This window comes from Neomonachus schauinslandi, chromosome 9, assembly GCF_002201575.2.
Source record: "Neomonachus schauinslandi chromosome 9, ASM220157v2, whole genome shotgun sequence".
Lineage (NCBI taxonomy): Eukaryota > Metazoa > Chordata > Mammalia > Carnivora > Phocidae > Neomonachus > Neomonachus schauinslandi.
Window position 1 is genome coordinate 70,313,616 of NC_058411.1, and position 23,177 is coordinate 70,336,792.

General features: G+C 44.2%; 1 protein-coding gene across 1 annotated transcript; it reads left to right on the forward strand.

Annotated features, from left to right (window-relative positions):
* The first annotated feature begins 9,080 nt into the window (after window positions 1-9,080).
* LOC110585496 (mast cell protease 1-like) lies at window positions 9,081-11,677 on the forward strand. The gene is made up of 5 exons (XM_021695690.1): window positions 9,081-9,135; window positions 9,874-10,023; window positions 10,470-10,604; window positions 10,835-11,091; window positions 11,534-11,677. The coding sequence occupies exons 1-5, from the start codon at window positions 9,081-9,083 to the stop codon at window positions 11,675-11,677; spliced, it is 741 nt and encodes a 246-aa protein (XP_021551365.1).
* The last annotated feature ends 11,500 nt before the right edge of the window (window positions 11,678-23,177 follow it).

Here is a 23,177-nt window from a genome sequence, read left to right on the forward strand (position 1 = left end):
CCGAGTCCTGGTATGCTCAGGGTCCCTGAAGTGTAGGACCCCTGCCTGTTTCTTGAGTATGTCGTCATCTGTCCACCTTCCCTAGAAGATTCTGAACACTCTTTTAGAGCACGAGGGCCTGGTTTCTAAACCCTTGCCATATCCCTACTGCCTTACCCTGTCTTCCCCACCCTGATGCTATTTCAGTTTCTTCCTAAGTTTGGCATTACTCCACATTTTGCAGACATTAAAAATATTTTTAAGTTGAAAATAGAGCTACCATATGATCCAGCAATTGCACTACTGGGTATTTACCCCAAAGATACAAAAGTAGGGATCCGAAAGGGTACGTGCACCCCGATGTTTATAGCAGCAATGTCCACAATAGCCAAACTGTGGAAAGACCCAAATGTCCATCGACAGATGAATGGATAAAGAAGAGGTGGTATATATATACAATAGAATATTATGCAGCCATCAAAAGGAATGAGATCTTGCCATTTGCAACGACGTGGATGGAACTGGAGGGTATTATGTAGAGCGAAATAAGTCAAACAGAGAAAGACATGTATCATATGATCTCACTGATATGAGGAATTCTTAATCGCAGGAAACAAACTGAGGGTTGCTGGAGTGGGGGGTGGGGTGGGAGGGATGGGGTGACTGGGTGATAGACACTGGGGAGGGTATGTGCTCTGGTAAGCGCTGTGAATTGTGCAAGACTGTTGAATCTCAGATCTGTACCTCTGAAACAAATAATGCAATATATGTTAAGAAAAAAAAAAAAAGAAGAAGAAGAAGAAGGTAGCAGGAGGGGAAGAATGAAGGGGGGGAAATCGGAGGGGTAGACGAACCATGAGAGACGATGGACTCTGAAAAACAAACTGAGGGTTCTAGAGGGGAGGGGGGTGGGAGGATGGGTTAGCCTGGTGGTGGGTATTGAGGAGGGCACATTCTGCATGGAGCACTGGGTGTTATGCACAAACAATGAATCATGGAACACTACATCTAAAACTAATGATGTAATGTATGGGGATTAATATAAGAATTAAAAATATATTTTTTTAATTATAATATAATGATTATAATATAACTTTATGATAATTAATTTGAAAATCTTGATTAGAAACTTGATTGATTCTTAGAAAAACATAACTCACCAAAACTGACACAAGAAAATTTGAAAATATAAGTAGCCCAATGTCTTAAAGAGATAGAATCTGACTTAAAATCTTCTCACAAAGGGGGCACCTGTTGGCTATGTTCTATTTTTTAATCTGGGCGATAGTTACATGAGCAACTGCTCTATAATTGTTCACTAAGATGTACATGTAAATTATAAGCCCTACATGTATGGGTGATCAATTTCACAATGTAAAGAGAAAAGAACACTCCAACAGGTGGAATCACCTAAATGTCCACTGTAGATGGATAAAGAAAACATGATAACTACACGCAGTGGAATATTAATTATCCCTAAAAAAAGAAGGAAATCCTGTCATATGTTATAACATGATGAACCTTGAGGACAGTATGCTGAGTGAAATAAGCTGGTCTCAAAAAGACAAATACTCCACTTATATGAAGTATCTAAAGTAGTCAAACTCAAGAGACAAATAGATCAGTGATGGCCAGAGGTTGTGGGAAGGAGGAAAGGGTAGCTCTTGTTCAATGGGTATGGAGTTTCTGTTTTGCAAACTGAAAAATTCCTAGTGATTATTGCACAATAATCTGCATATGGTTAACATCACTGTTGTGCACACTTAGAAATGGTAGAGATGGTAAATTTTATATTAGTGTGGTTTTGACCACAATATTTTAACCACTGACATAGGGACAAACTCCACACTTTTGCAGCAGATGAGCCATTCCTAAACTGGCTCCTATCCAGCCTCCTCTTCCACCATTCTCGCCCTTTCTCCATTAACTATGCTTCAGTAATACTGAGTGACTTGTAATTCCCCCAGTCACCCACCCTTTCTCTGGCCCTTTTTGGATACGTTGCTACCTCTGTTCAGAAAACATGTCTCAATTTGTCCAATGACAAAATGCAACCCATCCTTGAGATCTCAGATGGAATGAAGCTGTCGTTGCCTTCCCAGGGCAGACTTGGGAGCTTCTCTTCCCATCCCACAATATTTCTACATCTCTCCCTTGCAGCACTTTGCTCTTTGTGCTGTGGCTATAAGAATACAGACTCATCTTTTTGTATCACCAGAGTCTGGCATCTACTAAATGCCCATCAAACCATTTTTTGACTGATAAAGTGAGTAATGAGTAGCATTTTATCCAGAAACCCAGAGCCTGAGAGGAATAGAGAATTTTGATATCCAGACTGACACAAATATCATCACTGAAAGAACTCATATCTTAGTAAGAGAAAATGAATGGAAGGTTGAGATGAGGGAGATAGTGCCAATCATGTGTCATGTGATTATCAAGGGATTAAGACTGGATAGAAAAGGCCATGAAATCAGGAAGGAGTTGAGCAACTTGAAGAATCCGCAGGGGGGCACCTGGGTGGCTCAGTCAGTAAGCGTCTGCCCTCTGCTCAGGTCATGATCCCAGGGTCCTGGGATCCCCACATAGGGCTCCCTGCTCTGCGGGAAGCCTGCTTCTCCCCCTCCCACTCCCGCTGCTTGTGTTCCTTCTCTTGCTGTGTCTCTCTCTCTGTCAAATAAATAAATAAAATCTTTTAAAAATAATCCACAGAAATATGTCCTTCACAGTGTGATTTTTGCATTTAAATGAGAGATGTTTGCCCTAGGAAATGCACTCCTTTCTTCTCCTTATGACAGTCCTCTTAGCAGCACTAAAAAATCAGTCCTTCACAGGAGATGTTGTTGCTTAGGTCCCTCCACCATGGCCATATCAATATACCAGCCAAATGTTCAAAATTGTATCAATCAAATATGCCACCTAGGGGAGGAACAAAGTTATTCCTGGATGGCTCTGTAAAGAGATAAGGAAATGCAAGAAGAAGGAGCAACCAAAGGGAAGAATGATTACATGGGAAAACATCCTGGAAGGTTAAATGAAGAGTCCTGAGTAGCACCCCGTCAGTTAATCGAACCCACACATCGGAGAGCATAAAACACACCTTGAAGCTATGCCTCTGTCCCTTGTTGCTGTGCTGGCTCAGAACAGTTGCCGTACCCCATTCTTGGCAGCAACCACAAATCAAACAAACTTCAAGAAGGCACGTGAAAAGGACAGTTGGTACAAACAGGCCTCCTCCAACAGCCCACCAGATAAGAGAAGATCGCCGTTGATAGAATTGATTCTAAGATGCAGAGAGCTATCTCTTGCCAGCCTGGCCAATGCTGATTGCTGATAGACCACAGCATCACAAGGTTTATGAAAGAAGCATCCCAGATTTCAGGGACTACCCAAACCCTTGGGAAGGGGATGGCTTGAAGACTGTCTAGCATAACTACTGGATAAATCTGGAGGCTATTGAAAGGAGATGAGACAGGGCAGAAAACAACACAAAGCCAACTGTTCTCAGGTCTGTGGTGAGCCTGCAACAGAAGTGAGAAAGTAAAACAAGAGGCTCTCCTGTCATCTCTCACCCTAGAGGGAGTTCTCCCCCGAGACATTAGAATCCACCTCCCGCTCAGCCTTTTACTTCCCTGAACACTTTGTCCTCTAACACCTTCAAACACCAGCACAATTAAAAAAAAAAACAAATCAGGAGTTCTTCAGGCATAAGACAGAGAGCCCAGAAGTCCTATAACTAAAGACTAAATAGGCCCAACACCTACACCAATGCCTTAATACCCATTCCATTCATGTTTCTCTTGATACAAACAGGTGATCTGAATAGAGATGTGGTAAGAATCATCACTCCTGCATCCTTCTATAATTTGGCGATTGCACTAATACCTGAATGTCTCTATGAATATAATATTGCTCTTAGTTCACTATTTTTGTAGGTAGAGGCCATTCTGGTGTCTCCACTTGGTCTTTTCTACCATAATAGCCCTCACTTCAGGAGTCAGGCAACATGATGGAGATTCTGCCACTTTGTAATACATCCATCCTACCTCTGCATTCTGGAGCTTGGGAAATAGTCAAAGGTTGATTTGGGAACCACTGGGACCACTATGAGATGAATGCATGCCAAAACTTTGTTGATCAGTCCATAAGCCCCTCCTCTGAGTGGTGATTCCCATGGGCATTTTGGGTCTTTGGGAATTCATATCGGTTCAGATCCAGGGCCCAGTAACAAAAAACAAACAAACAAAGGCATGATTATGTCTCCGATTTTTTTCTCTAATTCATAGTCACTGTGGTAAATGGCCATAGGTAGCTTTGAAGAAGGCAAAGAGGAAGATGTACAGAACAATTTTTTGGCTATGTAGCAAGGACCTTCCTCAAAGGCAGTTCACCCTTTTCATTCAAGGAGCTCTGGGTCAGTGAGCTGGTTCAAGTCTGGGAACTAGTTCATGTGCCTTGTGATATTTAAGACCTCTGTTCACCAGACCCAGAATGCTTCTACTTATCCAAATCAATTAAGGCCTTAGTAGTCTATCTATTTCAGCTCAGGGACACCACGATCAACTAGTCAAAGTCATGGACCACTATTTTAATGTCTGCTTCAACTCTGATACTCATTAGGGTAACCAAGCCCACTGCACCTCTGGTAGCCTGGTTTCTCCCACCCTGAGACCCACCACCACCTTGGTACTCAGGGATCCAGGTCCAGTAGCAGCAGATCCCATGGTCACTCCACACTTGTAGCCAATAGCCACTACAGCACTCTCCAAAAATGCCAGTGCTCCCTCTCCCTAATGTATTTTTCACAGCTTTGGTGGAAAGAATGTTCTCTGTGCTCTCCTAGGACACTGGGGTGAGTAAACCAGTCTCACAATAATAAATCTTCTCTACCTTCTGATTTCCCCAAAGCATAGAATACCTTTCTCTATATCAAAGAAGTCTGGCATCTCAACTTCACTTAGTATAGGCCACCTTTGGATCCATATGTCAATCCAGTCAACTAGTCAAATAGTTAGAGCCACCTCGACATGGCTTGATCTAATATGCTGACATTGGCATCTGTATTTAATGCAACCCATCAATAAAGTCAGCCTGGCCCAACACCTACACCAATGCCTTTAAGACCCATTCCATTCATGTTTCTCTTGATACAAATTAGCAAAAATCTTGTTTTGTTGTACACTGCAATTCCTTTTGGGTCACATGTCTGGGATCTACTGGGAGTTGAATCTGGTTATAGATCCAGAAGTGATAAAGGTAGTAGGAGGGGGCAGCCAGCAGTCTGCTGCCAAGTAACTACCTCAGGGAATCTCATTACAGATTCCTCAAACAAGGGAAGACTAACCTCCTCAGACCGGAAAAGATGGGCTGCTGTTATGGACAAAGGAGGATTGAAGGAATTAGGGGTTCAAGATCCCAGCTTCATGAGAATATGCCCACATATATTCCCATTCCAATTTTCAGAGTCTCAATGCTTTAATTTCATCTAAGAGACCCTGCCAGTTTGGTGATTCAGGGTATGTTCAAACCACCCACAGGATAAGACATTGGTTTGATGTTTAGAAATCTTAGACAGGAAGTTACATGAGAGAAGGGTTTCTTTTATGGCAGAGAAGATTTCTGGACCCTTACTTAGATCATAAGCTTGGAATTGAAAGCCCAAAGCTCATCATGTATTTTTCTTAGGTTCTTTAGTGTACTTAGAAGCAACCATCAACCCCATAATACTCCTTGTTTCCACTAATATGTTCTATGACACCAATTACTTAATCACCTAAAGTCTGCTTTTGATTACAGATATCTACAGATGATAATTTAATAGGTTTGCTTTGTATGCCATAATGGTTACTTACAACTTACAACTAATATGCTTTACCACTTACAACAGTGCCTTTAAACATATTCAGATAAGAGAACCTGCAATAGATAACCCAAGCCAAGTTACAGAACCTAAGTGTAGGTTCTTCTGAACTCACTTCCAGTGCCAATATCTCTATTATTTATTTTTTTAAAGATTTCATTTATTTATTTGACAGAGAGAGAGACAGTGAGAGAGGGAACACAAGCAAGGGGAGTGGGAGTGGGAGAGGGAGAAGCAGGCTTCCTGCTGAGCAGGAGCCCAACGCGGGGCTCGATCCCAGGACCCTGGGATCATGAACTGTGCTGAAGGCAGACACTTAACGACTGAGCCACCCAGGTGCCCCAATATCTCTATTATTTAGAGTTCAATCAAGGAAAGCAGAACCACTAGGAGTAATGTAAAATAAGGGACTTCTTATAAGGATTGCGTCTTATAAAATTGTGGGAACTGGTAGAGTAATCCTCTCTAGATTCTTGTTGTTGTTGTTTTGTTTTTACAGTCTAGGAAAGCAGGGTGATATGTGGAAAGATTATGTGATTGAAGTCAAACAGGTATGTGTTTGACACCTAGTTCTGATATTTATTGGCTTTGAAATCTTGTCAAGGGACTCAAATTCTGTGAGCCTCAGTTTCCTCGTCTGTAAAATGAAAACAATAATAGCTCTCAAGGCTGATATGAGAGTGAATGAGATACTTACAATATATCATATTTCATTGATTCCAAAATGCACAACATTTTACATTTTAACCCCTTTACAACAGGAAAGAATCTTGTAATCGATGGCATGTTATTGTTTAGTCAAAAACAACTTTTCCTGGGGCTCCTGAGTGACTCAGTCGGTTAAGCGTCTGCCTTCGGCCCATGTCATGATCCCAGGCTCCTGGGATCAGCCTGGGTCAGGCTCCCTGCTCAGCGGGGAGCCTGCTTCTCCCTCTCCTTCTGCCCCTCCCCCTGCTCCTCGTGTGCTTACTCACTCTCAAATAAATGAAATAAAATCTTTAAAAAAAAAAAAGAACAACTTTTTCCTTTCTCAATGCACATAAACGAATGAGAGCCCAGAGTAATATCTCAAATAATGACAAGTGCAGATATCATATGGTTATCAAACTGTGACTCTCAATGCACAAGTGGAAAACCCCAACACCCCCTAGAGAACACAACTGTTCTCCTTTATACATTCCATTCCTTTCTCTGTTTATTGGACTAACCTCATCCCACATCCCTTGTTATTCAGATTAGTGGAATGGAAAAAGTATAAGTTTCAGAATCTGACATATTAAATTTGGATCTTGCTGCTATGTGACATCCTGAGCTTCGCTTGAGTGCTCCATAATTGTGTATAATAATACTTACCCAAAAGGACTATTACAAATGAGATGATGCATGTAAAGTTCTATCAGCACCAAACATATTGTGGGTAGTCAATAAATTCTCCATTTTTCCTTCTTTCTCTCACTGCCACATTCTGTTCTTCTACTGATTATTTGGATTGAAGAAAGGGCTGATCTTCTAGATCAGGGGTTGGCAAACTATGGCCCTCAAGCCATATCGGCCCACCACCTGTTTTTAAAATAAAGTTTTATTGGAACACAGTCACACCTATTTGTTTACATCTTATCTATGGCTGCGTTTGTACTACAATAGAGGTGAATAGTTGCCACAGAGACAGTATGACTTGTAAAGCTGAAAACACTCACTAGGTGGCTATTTACAGAAAAAGTTTGCTGATTCCTATTCTAGATTCTTACATCACCTAAACCAACGCCCCTCTGTCGGCAAGGATATGGAGAAAAGGGAACCCTCGTGTGCTGTTGGTAGGAATGTAAACCACTGTGGAGAAGAGTATGGAGTTTTCTCAGAAAATTAAAAATAGAAATACCATATGATCCAGTAATTCCAGGACTGGGTATTTACCCAAAGAAAATGAAAACACTAATTCAAAAAGATATATGTGCCCTTATATTTATTGCAGCATTATCTACAATAGCTAAGATATGGAAGCAACTCAACTGTCCATTGATAGATGAATGGATAAAGATACAGTACACACACACATACACGTGTGCATGTGCAATGGAATATTACACATCCATTAAAAAGGAATGACATCTTGCCATTTGCAACAACGTGGATGAACCTAGAGGGTGTTATGCTAAGTGAAATAAGTAATACAGATATAAACAAATACCATATGATTTCACTTATGTGTGAAATCTAAAAAACAAATAAACAAAAATGAACAAACAAATAAACAAACGAAAAACAGACTCTGAAATACAGAGACCAAACTGGTGGTTGCCAGAAGGGCAGTGGGTGGGGGAATGGGCAAAACAGGTGAAGGGGATTAAGAAATACAAACTCCTTATTTATAAAATTTATATTTATATTTTATAGATATATTTTATTTATACATCCCTACATTTTATAAATACTTTCTATTTATACATCCTTATTTTCATAAGTATATTTTACATATATTTATATATTCTTATTCATATTTTATAAAATAAGTAAATAATGGAAATAGAAAGTAGAGCATGGGGAATATGGTAAATAATATTGTAATAACATTGTATGGTGATGGATGGTGAGTACCCTTATCATGGGAAGCACTAAGTAACATATAGAACTGCTGAATCACTACGTTGGACACCTGAAACTAATAGAAGATGATATGTCAACTATACTTCAATAATAAAAAATAAAGGGGCACTTGGGTGGCTCATTTGGTTGAGGACTCTTGATTTCAACTCAGATCATGATCTTGGGGTCCTGGGATCGAGCCCTGCCTCAGGCTCCGCACTCAGCGGGGAGTCTGCTTGAGATTCTCTCTCTCCCTCTCCCTCTGCCGTCCCCCCACTCACATGTTTGCTTGCTTTTTCTCTCTCAAATAAATAAATAAATCTTTTTTAAAAATAAAAAATAAAATTTTAATCTACCCCCCATCTGTGTTACTATTCTGCCTCAAGAGAGCTATGTTAGATGGGAAAGATGCATGCCTCATCCTAGTAAACAGGACTCTTGGGCTCTGACCACAGCCTCAACATCAGCAGAGAGGAGAAGAGGGTTGTAAGAATTTCTGATGAGGAAGATAGCCAGGCCAAAGTGAAAAACAAAAATGTGACTAGGTTGTTTCTGTGGTTTCCAGTCCTCCCCTTTCTTCTACTGCTGGGATTATAAAAGCAGGGGCAAGGGAGGGCAGGAACAGAGGAAGCTCACCATGGACACCATCACTGGGAAAATGCAGGCTCTATTTCTTTTGTTGGCCATTCTCTTCCCTCCTGAAGCTGGAGCTGGTGAGTCTAGGGTGTAACTCCCTGTCAAAGAAGACCTCAAAAGAGGCTACAAGATCCCACTGCAAGTATTCTAGGGGGAAATCTCCAGCTGGAAGAGTCAGACTCTTTCCCTGCAGCTGATGACAGTTTCCCTGAGATGAGAAGTCTTGGGTGGAGAAAGAATCAGAAAACTGGCTTTGACTCCTCCTAAACTGCTTTCTTCAAAATAGCCACCATTCTCATTCCCAGTTCTTGGTGCTTGCTGTCATGCAGAGGAGGTCAGGATAGAGACATGAAGAAATGTTTAGGGGCACATGGGTGGCTCTGTCAGTTAAGCGTCTGTCTGCTTTTGGCTCACTCAGGTCATGATCTCAGGGTCCTGGGATGAGCCCACGTCCGTCCGGCTCCCCACTCAGCAGGGAGTTGGCTTGTCCCTCTCCCTCTGCCTCTCTCCCTGCTCATGCACAGCTGTCTCTCATTCTCTCTCTCTTAAATAAATAAATAAAATCTTGAAAAGAAAAGAAGCGTTTAAATGACAGCTCAGAATCAAGACTAACAATCAAGTTCTGAAAGTAGGCTGAGGGTTGGTTGACAGGGCGGATTGGGGTCAAGAAAGTGAACAATAAGGACACATGAAGGGCTGAGCTCCATAAGAAGTAAGATGGAAGCTCTGTGGGCCCTCAGCTTCCACCTCCTTTTCCTCACCCAGTGCCCTGTCTGAAAGCAAGTGAGCCTCTGTTTAGGGGTTCTCTGTTTGAGAGGAAATTATCAGTGGCGTTGAGTCCAAGCCACGCTCCCACCCCTACATGGCCCTTCTGGAAATGGTCACTGACGAGGGGTATGTTGCCAGCTGTGGTGGGTTTCTCTTAAGTCAAGAGTTCGTGATGATAGCTGCTCATTGTAAAGGAAGGTAAGAAAACTTTGACTTACTCTCTTTTCATGCGAGGAGCTATAGGAACCAGAGTTACACACAGCTTCAAAGTGGCCTGAGGAGAGATTCTTGTGCCCTGCTCATCTCAAGATGGTCAGTGATGTATATTGCAAGGAACCAGCCCATTTTCATTTGCCATCTCCACACCCAGAGGCCACCGCCCTCTTCAGGGCAGCTGGGTCACAGCAGGCCAACGCTGGCCCTCTCATCCTGCTGCCGCCTGAGTCTCTCAGTCCCCTGTAGCTGCCAGGGCCTGGCCCTTCCTGAACTGGCTATGATCCCAGGTGGGCACTTCGGTCCCGAGTAAGACGTGAGTTCCTCAGATGGCCCTGCACTGGGGAAGAAGAGAGCCTACTGTCTCCTTGCTCAGAAGGGGACCCTTTCTAGGGTACCAGCGCCTTCTCCTGTTTCCTCCTTCTCAACGGGAAAATTACTGTCACTCTGGGAGCTCATGACATAAAACAGGAAGAATCCACATGGCAGAAGCTAGAAGTCTCAGAACAAATCATTCACCCAAATTACAACTCGTTCACCAAACTCAATGACATCATGTTACTGAAGGTGCCATTAGCTTTCCAGCCCATCTCCATCCCCCCTTCTTGAGCCTTTCTCCTGACCTGTGCATTTCTCATTCTCTCTTCCAAACCATTTCCTTGGAGCCCACCCTCCCACTCCGTGTCATCACCACCCCATTGGGGAACAACTCTTGGCCCTGCCCAGGGAGCCCCTACCTCAGCACACCCCCCACTTTCCCTGGGACCGGAGGTCCATCTCCTCTCCCTCCCTCACAACTACAAACGAGAGCCAAGCTGACCCATGCTGTAGGGACAATCTCCCTGCTCACCTGGTCTACCTTTATTTCACCTGGGAGAATGTGCAGGGTTGCAGGCTGGGGAAGAACGGGAGTGATGGAGCTGGTGTCAGACACTCTGAGGGAGGTGAAGTTGAGACTCATGGACACCAGGGCCTGCAACCACTATTTCTTTCACAACCATAACTTACAAATCTGTGTGGGCAATTCCAGGAAGATAAGATCGGCATACAAGGTGACCACACACCTCCACTTCCTCCTCACAACGTAGTCCCTGGGAGACAGCATCCTCCTGGGAGGGGGTGGGGTCAGGAAGTCCCCTAGTACAGTGACTAGTGTCTGAGTCTGTGGGTTTTAGCAACCCGGGAACTGGAATCCTCCCTCGGGGTTCCATCCTCACATACTCAAGCCCTGCTTCTAACCCTCCCTTCTAGTCTCCTGAACAGAACTCCAGGAGAGAAAGGAAGAAATGGAAGGGACAGGATCTAGGGTTGTGGCTCCATGCCAGAGAGGAATAAGACATTAATCTCCTAACTTAGGATTCCTTGAGGAACCAGGATCCTGATCTGACTCTGGGGTATCTAGGAGCTGGCTAGGGTGTTGATAGAACCAGGATGAGGTGACAGTAGGAAGAGAAGGACATTCCCTGCTCACGATCTGCTTTCTCTAACCCACAGGGGGATTCTGGGGGCCCCCTGTTGTGTGCAGGTGTGGCCCAACATATTGTGTCTTACGGACGTGGAGATGCAAAGCCTTTTTCTGTCTTCACTCGAATCTCCCCATATGTGCCCTGGATTAATAAAATCTTAAAGAACATATAGTCATGGAAGCCTGGCCAGCCCGTGTGAGAGTCCCAAAGCCAGAGGCCTCCCTGGGCCGACCCAGGTTCCACAGGGCCTGGCCCCAGCCTGAGCCCCAGGGAGGCTCTTGGAGGCACACAAAGCCCTTGCTGACTGTACCCCCAGTGAACTTCAATAAACATGCCGCCTTCAGCATGTGCGTGTGACTCTTCTCTCCCACGGAGCTGGTCTGCTCCGACGGAGGAGTCCAGATAGTCCTCTCTAGCTTAAATGAATTGTTCTGGGCTCCTTTCTTGCCAGATTAATAATCTTGCCTCCTAATTACCCTGTACATTGTGTGGTATTATGGATTATTGAAGAAAATATTTTGATCTGCACATAGGATTTAACAACCAGAGTGATGTTGCACTAATTTACCTTCTTCCCCCTCTATTCTTCCTCCTCCTCCTCCTCTCAATTTTCCTCTTTCCTCAAAACCCGTGTCCCAGCCGCTGCGGTTCAGGGCATAGATGCACCAGAGCCAACTCCCCATGACTGTTTCTAGAAATGGCCCCAGGCAGGACTTCTACCTCATCATTATCATCCACTTCTACCACTTCTACCTCATCATTATCATCCCCCTCAATACTGGCTCTGCAGCCGGGGGAGCCTGTGCCAAGGGGGAGGGAAGAAAACTTCCCAAGCAGCAGAGCTCAGGAGGGAGGGGGAGGGATGACCCCTAGGAGTCCTCAGGATGGGTCTGTCTGGCACAGCAGTCAGAACAGAGCCGTATGTGGGGCAGGGCCATTCTAGCTGAGGGGAGAGCCCCAAGAATATCAGTGTCAGCCTAGTCTGTGAACTACATCACAGCCACCCAAATTCAACTGTCATTTTCCTCCAGAAATGACACCGTGTCTCGGGTCTTCCAGAAGAAGAATATCTGACTTAGGCCAAGTTCTCCAAAGTTGCCTCCTCCAAGGGACCTGCAACACTCTGAACCCTACGCCCACCATCGTCTGAGCGGGGAGAGTACACCACAGCCGCGCCTGCCCGAACGCAGGGAAACAGGGCTTGAACTCCAACTCACTCGCAGGAGCCTGCAATCCAAGGACGTCCAAACATGTCCCACCACAGCCCCTAAGGCCTAAGAAGATAGGCCTGGCCCCGGGCAGGAAAGAGCTACCATGGCTGGACACAAGGAACCCAGCCTCTCCACCTTCCCCACTGCCCACCAGCCCACAGAGCGGGGTTTCCAGCTTTGCCACTGATGAGTACAGATGTAAAATAAAGCAAGCATAATATACAAGACTGATAATAAACTAACTCTCTGTGTACAACAGGCCTAAGTGGGTAAATTGGTGCAGCCACTGTGGAAAACAATAGAGGTGCTTCAGAAAATTAAAAATAGAAATACCCTATGAACCAGTAAATCCACCACTGGGTATTTACCCCAAAAAAATGAAAACACTAATATGAAAAGACACATGGACCCCTACGTTTATTGCAGCATTATTTACAGTAGCCAAGATATGGAAACAGCCCAAGTGTCCATCGGTAGATGGATAAATAAAAGAAGATATAGTACACACTCACACACACACACACACACACACACACACAGAATGTTACTCACCCATAAAAAAGAATGAGATCTTACGACGTGCGACAATATGGATAGACCTAGAGTGTATTATGCTAAGTGTAATAAGTCAGACAGAGAAAGACAAATCCCATCTGATTTCACTTATATGTAGAATCCAAAAGACAAAATGAACAAACAAACCAAAAAAAGCAGACACAGACCCATAAATACAGAAAGCAAACTGACGGTTGCCAGAGGGGAGTTTGGTGGGGGGATGGGCAAAAGGGGTGAAGGGGAGAAGAGATCCAGGCTCCCAGTCATGGAATGAATAAGTCACGAGGATGAAAGGCACAGCACAGGGAATAAGGGTATTGTAATCACCTTGCCTGGAGACAGATGGCAGCTACACTTGTGAACTTAGCATAATGTATAAACTTGGCAGTTCACTCTGTTGTACATCTGAAATTAATGTAGCATTATGTGTCAACTACACTTCAATTTTTTAAAAAATTCATAAATACAAAAAAAGAGAAAAGTTAGATGGAGCCCCTCAGGCTGAAACGAAAGGACAATAGAGAGAAACTTGAAGACATATGATGAAATAAAAAGGACTGGGGAAAAGCACTCTAAATACATAAATATCAAAGCAACAGCAAATATTACAGTTTTTATAATTTAAAAGAAAAATTCATAAAAATAATAATAGATCTATGTTAATGGTCACACAATGTATAAAATATAATTTGTGATATATATGTGGTATGAATAAAACATGACTGTGAAAAAAATTTTAATTACCTTTTAAAAAAAGAAAAAAACAGGGTGCCTGGGTGGCTTGGTCGATTAAGTGGCCGACTTTCAGTTTCAACTCAGGTCATGGTTTCAGGGTCTTGAGATCGAGCCCCGCGTCAGGCTCCTAGAGGAGTCTGCTTGAGATTCTCTCTCTCCCTCTCCCTCAGCCCCTCCCCTGGCACGCTCGCGTGCTCTCCCTCTCTATCTCAAATAAATAAATAAAACCTTTAAAAAAGGAAAGAAAAGAAAAGAGAAAACCTGGAAAGATCTCAAAAATAAAAGAACTTACGCTGGAAATAGTAATTGAAAGATGTGTTTTGGGGGCACCTGGGTGGCTCAGTCGTTAAGCGTCTGCCTTCGGCTCAGGTCATGGTCCCAGGGTCCTGGGATTGAGTCCCGCATGGAGCCCCGCATCGGGCTCCCTGCTCAGCAGGAAGTCTGCTTCTCCCTCTCCCACTCCCCCTGCTTGTGTTCCCTCTCTCGCTGTGTCTCTCTCTGTCAAATAAATAAATCTTAAAAAAAAAAAAAAAAGATGTGCTTTTTCAGGGCACCTGGATGTCTCAGTCAGTCAAGTGTCTGACTCTTGATTTCAGCTCAGGTCATGATCTCAAGGTCATGAGATCGAGCCCGTCCCTCCCCCCTCCCCAGTGGTCCTTGTTGGGCTCGGAGCTCAGCACAGAGTCCGCTTGAGATTCTCTCTCTCCCTCTGCCCCTCCCCACCTCTTATACGCACTCTCTCTTTCTCACTCTCTAAATTTAAAAAATGTGTTTTTTCTTTTAGCCCCAAATCTCCTTTTATATTTGTATAATTAAATAATAGTTATAAAATATGAAAGACAAGGAACAGGGACGTTATGCATAATGTTTGCTTAGGAGACCAGAGCACTCGCTGAATTGCTGCTAAAGCCCCACCCACTCCTGACCCCTTGCCACAGCACGTTTTCAGGGCAGCTTTCCTTCCCAGAAAGCTGGACAACTGGAGACGTGGAGGGAGTGGTCAGGCTACCCTGCCAGCCTGGCCTCCTAGAAGTCTGCAGCCTCTGGAGACCACAGGGAGCTGGACTGAGTCTGCACGCTGAATCGGACCCCAAGGGGTTGACGGGCACTGACTCCAAGCATGGCCACCAATGCCAACCAAACAAGCATGCCATGGACCCACGCCGTGGAAAGAGCACTTTGTGGCCCAGCCACACAGAGAAGTTAAGCACAGCATCATCCCTACAGCGTTAGTTCCGCAGGAGGGACAAAAGGGCCCACGGAATGAACCTGCCTGACTGGCACTGAGAGCAACAGGAGAGTCTCAGCACCACAGGGTCAGCAGAAGAAGCCATCCGGATAAAATGGCTTTGCCCAAACTCATGGGAAGAAGGGCTCTGGACAGCTGAGGGTGGTGCACAGGGGAACGCTGAGGAACCAGCTCCTCCAGAGCCAGGGTTGTGGGGGCCTGGGTCAAAAAGCCCAACAGGAAGATAACTGCCCCTCTGACCTCCCCCCAAGTGTGAGGCCCTCTCCTGAGAACCTGGGAATTGTCCCTCCTACCCACAGTTCCTCCGGCACCTTCCCCCCTCACGTGGTCCTGCGCTGTGTAGGGGGTTGGCATGGGCCCACACTGTAGCAGTTGTCACCCTGAAGAGGGTGGTCATGCAGAAGTCAGGTGAGCCCTCAATCCAATATGGCCCGAGTCCTCATAGCGGGAAAGACACACACACAGGGAGAAGGCGGGGTGAAAACACACACTGAATGATGCATCTGTGGGCCAAGGAACGCCAAGGATTGCCAGCTATCCCCAAAGCTAGGGAGAGGCACAGGGCGGAGTGCTCCTCACAGCCCTCACAAGAAATCCACACTGCCCACAACTTCATCTCAGACTTCTAGCCTCCAGAACTGTGAGCAGATACATTTCTATTGTTTTAAGCCACCTATTTGGTGGTACTTTGTCATGGTAACTCTAGAATACAGGAGTTAAGGCAGAGTTTTAGGAATTTAAAATTTTCTCCAAAAATCACCATTTACTTTATTTTTTAATTTTTTATTTAAATTCAATTTAATTGACATATAGTGTATTATTAGTTTAGAGGTAGAATTTAGTGATTCATCAGTTGCATATAACACCCAGAGCTCGTTACTTCAAGTGACCTCCTTAATGCCCATCACCCAGTTACCCCATCCTCCCACTCACCTCCCCACTATTTACTTTAATAAATCTTTTATATTAGGAGTGGGCATTAAATTCATAAAAAGCTTTACTATTCCAACATATCAAGGAAAGAATCCGCAGTGAGTGCGATAAAGAGCATATTAAAACATTTTACCATTTAGCATATTAATACCATTTACAGAGTGTAGCTCCAGCCTGCTTCAGAAAATTCTTTTGTTCTGTTTTTATTTTTTTACAGTAATTAGAATAACAGGTCCAGGGTTTCACTCCCACCTTGTACTCACAATCTACTGTTCGCTGCTCCTGAGCCCACCCTATGGGCTGCCCTATCTTTCAGGCTCACTGCTGCCACCCTGCAGGAGACCCACCTCAGAGTGAGGCAAGAAAGCCAAAGCCATCTGGGTGCAAAATTTAAGGAGACAGTCGCTTAGGGAGGCTCTTGCAGGACCCTGAGAGCGAGCATCTCCTCAACAGTGTGTCCTATGTGCCTCTCTTGCTGTGCCCTAGTCCCAGCCCTGGCTACCACATTTGAGAGGCTCCTCTCAGCCTCTAGATAGTTCAAATGAATTTTTACTCAAGGTCACTGTCATAAAGGACATTTTTTTCTTAAGATTTTATTTATTTATTTGAGAGAAAGAGAAAGAGCACAAGCAGAGGGAGGGGCAGAGGGAGAAGCAGACTCCCTGTTGAGCGGGGAGCCCAATGCGGGGCTCAACCCCAGAGCCCCAAGATCATGACCTGAGCTGAAGTTAGACGCTTAACCGACTGAGCCAACCAGGTGCCCCAAGGACATTTCTATTCCTCAATACCAGAGTGAGAGCCAGGGTTACAGATGGAGGAAAATTTAGATCCCAAGGAAATACATTTATAAAAAGCTGACCATGGGTGAAGTTGATAATCATTCTGTGGACTTGTAATTCACCCAAAAGATCCGAAAGAAATGTAAGGTGAGTTATACCTCTGCCCTTATAGGTCTGCATGCTCTAGGAGTCAGCATCATAATCATGAAGAGGTCATTTACCCCAAGGCCATACAAAATTTAAGGGCAAGAATTAACTTCTACTGGGGGCACTGTTTTACCTGCTTTGCCTCATTTAATTCTCATGAGACCATATGCAAAAAACAACAACAACAACAACAAAAACATCTCAATCTAAATGTCATATCTTATACGAAAATTAATTCAAAATGGATCATAAATTTAAATGTAAAACTATGAAACTTTTAGAAAAAAAACAGAAAATCTTCATGATCTGGAGTTAAGCAAAAAATTCTTAGGCATGACACCAAAAGCGCAATCCATAAAAGAAGGTATCAACTTCTTTTGGACTCATCAAAATTTAAAAACCTTTGCACTACGGAAGGTATCTGTTAAGAGAATGAAAGGACAAGCTACAGACTGAAAGAAAAAAGACAAATGACTTTTATCCAGAATGTATAAAGTACTGACAAAACTCACCAGGAGGAAAACAAAACCCCAGTTAAAACATGGGCAAAAGGCATGAGCACACTTCATCCAAGAGTATTTATGGGTGGCAAATAAACACACGAAAATGTTTAACTTCAGGGGCGCCTGGGTGGCTCAGTTGGTTGAGTGACTGCCTTCGGCTCAGGTCATGATCCTGGAGTCCCGGGATCGAGGCCCGCATCAGGCTCCCTGCTCGGCAGGGAGCCTGCTTCTCCCTCTGACCCTCCTCCCTCTCATGCTCTCTGTCTTTCATTCTCTCTCTCTCAAATAAATAAATAAAATCTTAAAAAAAAAAAAGAAAATGTTTAACTTCATTAGCCATTAGAAAACTGCAAATTAAAAACACAATGAAACACTACTACACACCTATTAGAATGGCTAAAATTAAAAATACTGAGGGTTGTCTGGGTGGCTCAATTGGTTAAGTGTCTGCCTTCAGCTCTGGATGATCCCGGGGTCCTGAGATCAAGCCCCCCCTTCCGGGGTTCCCTGCTCAGCAGGGAGTCTGCTTCTCCCTCTCCCCCACCCCTTCCCCTCACTCGTGTGCACACTCTCTCTTGCTCTCTCTCTCTCTAATAAATAAATAATATATTTTTAAAAAATACTGAAAAACCCAGGGCTTGCACGGATGTGGACCAACACGAGCTCTCATCCATTCCTGGGGGAGTGGAAAATGGTACGGCCACTTTAGAAAATAGTTCGGCGTTCTCTTAGAAAACTAAATATACATTTATTATATGACCTAGAATCCTACGCCTGGCTATGTATCTTACAGAAATGAAAACTTAAGTTCACACAAAAACCTGTCCACAAAGGTTTATAGCAGCTCTATTCATAATTACAAAAACCTGGACACAGAAGCAGCAGTGAAAACTCTCAAGGACACCAAATGGCCAACAGACACATGAAAAAGTGCTCAACATCGCTCGGCATCAGGGAAATCCAAGTCAAAACCTCAATGAGATACCACCTCACACCAGTCAGAATGGCTAAAATTAACAAGTCAGGAAACGACAGATGTTGGCAGGGATGTGGAGAAAGGGGAACCCTCCTATGCTGTTGGTGGGAATGCAAGCTGGTGCAGCCACTGTGGAAAACAGTATGGAGGTTCCTCAAAAAGTTGAAAATATAGCTACCCTACGACTCAGGAATTGCACTACTGGGTATTTACCCCAAAGATACAAATGTAGTGATCTGAAGGGGTACGTGCACCCGGATGTTTATAGCAGCAATGTCCACAATAGCCAAACTATGGAAAGAGCCCAGATGTCCATCAACAGATGAATAGATAAAGAAGATGTGGTGTATATATATACAATGGAATATTATGCAGCCATTAAAAAAAAAAAGCGATCTTGCCATTTGCAATGAGGTGGATGGAATTTCTTTCTTTTTTTTTTTTTAAAGGTTTTATTTATTTATTTGACAGAGAGAGACACAGCAAGAGAGGGAACACAAGCAGGGGGAGTGGGAGAGGGAGAAGCAGGCTCTCCGCGGAGCAGGGAGCCCGATGCGGGGCTCGATCCCAGGACCCTGGGATCATGACCTGAGCCGAAGGCAGACGCTTAACGACTGAGCCACCCAGGCGCCCCGACGTGGATGGAATTTCACTTATGCTAAGTGAAATAAGTTAATCAGAGAAAGACAAGTATCATATGATCTCACTGATATGAGGAATTCTTAATCTCAGGAAACAAACTGAGGGTTGCTGGAGTTGTGGGGGTTGGGAGGGATGGTGTGGCTGGGTGATAGACATTGGGGAGGGTATGTGCTATGGTGAGTGCTGTGAATTGTGTAAGACTGTTGAATCACAGACTTGTACCTCTGAAACAAATAATACATTATATGTTTTAAAAAAAAAGAAGATAGCAGGAAGGGAAAAATGAAGGGGGGCGGAATCAGAGGGGGAGACAAACCATGAAAGACTATGGACTCTGAGAAACAAACTGAGGGTTCTAGAGGGGAGGGGGTGGGGGGATGGGTTAGCCCGGTGATGGGTATTAAGGAGGGCTCGTATTGCATGGAGCACTAGGTGTTATGCACAAACAATGAATCATGGAACACTACCTCAAAAACTAATGATGTAATGAATGGTGACTAACATAACATAATAAAATTAAATTTTAAAAAAAAACAACTTGGGGTCATCTCCCAGGACCTCTCCATTCATCATACTCTGTCCACTGAAAAAATCATGCTGAGCACAGTCATTCAAAAAAGAAGTAGCGTGTTAGGAATAGAGGCCAGGGTATAGTAGACTAAATCAGCTTATATCCTTGCAAATTATTTTGTAGATACTGAATGTAAGCTAGTAGCAGTGAAGTTCAGAAAACCTTGTTTGGGCAGGCGGGTGGGGGGATGGGGTAACCGGGTGCTGGGCATTAAAGAGGACACGTGATATGATGAGCACTGGGTGTTACACACAACTGATGAATTACTGAACTCTACATCTGAAACTAATAATGTACTATATGCTAGGTAATTAAATTTAAATTTAAAAAGTTTTTTTAAAATTTTAAAAAAGAAAGAAAACCTTGGTTATTCGGGAACATCACGTACAGAAGGAGGCAAGCACAGCGAGCTCCAGCCTGCTTCAGGAAAACGCAGCCCGTGCCGTAAAGGATGCACTACGTGTCTGCTCCGTGGCACTGCTGTGTCAGTCGGATGCAAGATGGCACAAGCCTGGACCATCAGCTGTCCATCTCCACAGTAGTTCTTACAAGAGACTTCAACAGGTGTAAAAGTTGACAGCCGTTACATCCCTACATGGCAACTGAAGGGTTAAAACCACTCTCAGTCACGTGCTCAATCAAGAAAGCCACAGCTGGGGCACCTGGGTGGCTCAGTCCTTAAGCGTCTGCCTTCGGCTCAGGTCATGATCCCAGAGTCCTGGAATCGAGCCCCCTGTCGAGCCCCCTGTCGGGCTCCCTCCTCCACTGGAAGCCTGCTTCTCCCTCTCCCACTCCCCCTGCTTGTGTTCCCTCTCTCACTGTGTCTCTCTCTGTCAAATAAATAGATAAAATCTTAAAAAGGGTGCCTGGGTGGCTCAGTTGGTTAAGCGACTGCCTTCGGCTCAGGTCATGATCCTGGAGTCCTGGGATCGAGTCCCACATCAGGCTCCCTGCTCGGCGGGGAGTCTGCTTCTCCCTCTGACCCTCCCCCCCTCATGCTCTCTCTCTCTCATTCTCTCTCTCTCTCAAATAAATAAATAAAATCTTAAAAAAAAAAAGAAAGAAAGCCACAGCTATCACTCAAAGAACAAGGTTGAGAAACAGCCTGGCAGCTCAAAGTTCAAAGAATAAAACAAGACTTGGTACAAAGTAGACATGACTGGAGCCTGGTACATCTGCTTCATCTGTAGTGTGTTTAGGGGGGATTCAGAGGAAAAGATAAATAGCCTCCCTGAGGACAGAGGCACCACTAACCCATCAAATGGCATGGCAGCACGAGAGATAACACAAAGGGACAAAATCGATATTTCTTAAGGACCAACCCTGTGGCGTTTTTCATTTACTACCATATTTAATTCTCTGAAAGCCCTGTTTCACCTCATTCTTCGTATTTTACAGAGGCCATACTAAGGCTGAGAACTTAAGGGACTTTGCTAAGGTCGGACAGATCATTAAGTGGCAGAAGCAGGATTCAAGCCCTCCCGTCAAACTGCAAAGCCGGCTGCATACCTTGAACGTCAAAGTGAACCACGGCGCAGATGATAAATGTTTCAGGAACTCAGAGAAGGGATGACCCCTTGGTCAGCCTCATCGTGGCCAAGGAATGCCGCCGTCATTAAATGCCATGCTTTTATATCAGGCCCAACCCTTTCCTTCCCACTAACTGTGAATCTTAAACGAGACTGTCCAACCTCTGTTTATTATTTTCAGCAATGGGGAAATCACTTAACTCCCCTCCCCGCACATTCATGTTGTAACAACAGATTATTAGTAAATTCTTCCTTATACAGTCAGTATCTTCCTCAGATGCTGTGAAATCAGATATGGAGGCCATGTAGCCAGAAACAATGTTGAACTACCCCGCAGGATTGGTCAACAAAGGCCTCACAGCCCATGGGCTTGGCCCAGACCCTATATACAGGCAACACCAGACATCTGAACCATAACTAATTTTTCCCCCAAAACCAGACCCCTCGGCCACTCACCCTCACTAGAAAAGGTAATTCCACATGGTGCCTACTCCCTCAGGTTGCACCTTCTAAATCAAATTGTACACCTACCCATCTGATTGGCAGAGTCTCAGTCACAAGATTGTGGCCTAGATGCAAGAGAATTTGAGAAAGGAAGTTTACGGATTCCACCTTAGGAAAGCAAGAATCATGGTTGGGAATTCCCCTGATATAGGAAAAGTGTTCAAAAGACACTAAGGCCCCATCACATACATGGCAAATGTCCACCACAGTCCATCACTTGGCTGCCCAACATGAACGCACACTCCTTCTCCATATGTAACCTTCCTAAAACAAAAGTGCCCTCATTGAACGTAATCCTCACTATCTCTTGTACAAAGGAAAATGAGGTTCGACTCTCCCCAGGACTGAAATAAGCCAGTCTCAGCACTTACTGCTTTCAGCTTCAGGTACAGGATCTCCAGGTGATATCCATTCCACCTCTAATTTAGTCAGATCCCCAAACTGATATCCTATAAACCGTGGACTAAAGCGAAGGTTCACCACCAACAGCATCCTATATATAAAATAGCAGAAGGAAGGCAGAGGACAGAGAAAAAGGAAATCGGTTCAAATATGCAAATGCACACATGAAAGAGCAAGGAAGAAAATGTGGACAGAGAGTGCCCTCTTTATTTCCGAAACTGGCCCCTGACCAGAGCTGTACCTATTTCATTCTCTTGCCCTCCTCCAGCACAGGTGAAACAAAACTGGATGTTGGTGAACCTGAGCCTTAATGATGCTGTGGAACGACCACCCTAGCCCTGGACTACCTACCTCTCAACTTCTCACACATGAGTGAAAACTAGAAATGCTTCATTTGTTTACTCCTCCCATTTTGGGTCCAACTGGGGAAGGCCCACAGGACAGGACTCCATCTACATCCCCATTAGTGGGCCTCCATTTCTCTGTTTCTCTGCAGTGGCAGAGCAGAGAGGGCCCTTGATTTGGAATCAGGAAAATCTATTTCTGAACCATAAGCCTCAATAGCCAATCCATAAAACTGAGCTAGTGGGTCATCATGCAAATATATCTAAGAGTTGGGACAATAAATGATGCATGGGCTGTCTCAAAAAATGCGAATTCCAATCCCAATTGCTCTTGTGATAATGTATGTAAAGTCCCACCGTAGGGTCTGTTCCCTTCCCACATCTACTCTCCGTGGATCTTCTGCCAATAAGAGATCCAGATCAATGGTTTTCAAACTGCAGGTAATTATCCTTTAAGTGGGGTGCTGTTCATATTTTAATATGGAGTGGAACGGAATAGAATAGAAACTGAAAGTACTGCACGTGACCAGGATAAATACTGTTTCCTGAAACTTCTGATTGTTGTATGTGTGTATGTTTGTGCTCGTGTATT

Excerpts from the sequence above, each read along its gene's own strand:
- LOC110585496 (XM_021695690.1), top strand. The coding sequence starts at position 9,081 with ATGCAGGCTCTATTTCTTTTGTTGGCCATTCTCTTCCCTCCTGAAGCT. Across the intron at positions 9,136-9,873 it reads CCCTCCTGAAGCTGGAGCTG|AGGAAATTATCAGTGGCGTT; the intron begins GTGAGTCTAGGG and ends TCTCTGTTTGAG. Across the intron at positions 10,605-10,834 it reads CAATGACATCATGTTACTGA|AACTACAAACGAGAGCCAAG; the intron begins AGGTGCCATTAG and ends TCCCTCCCTCAC.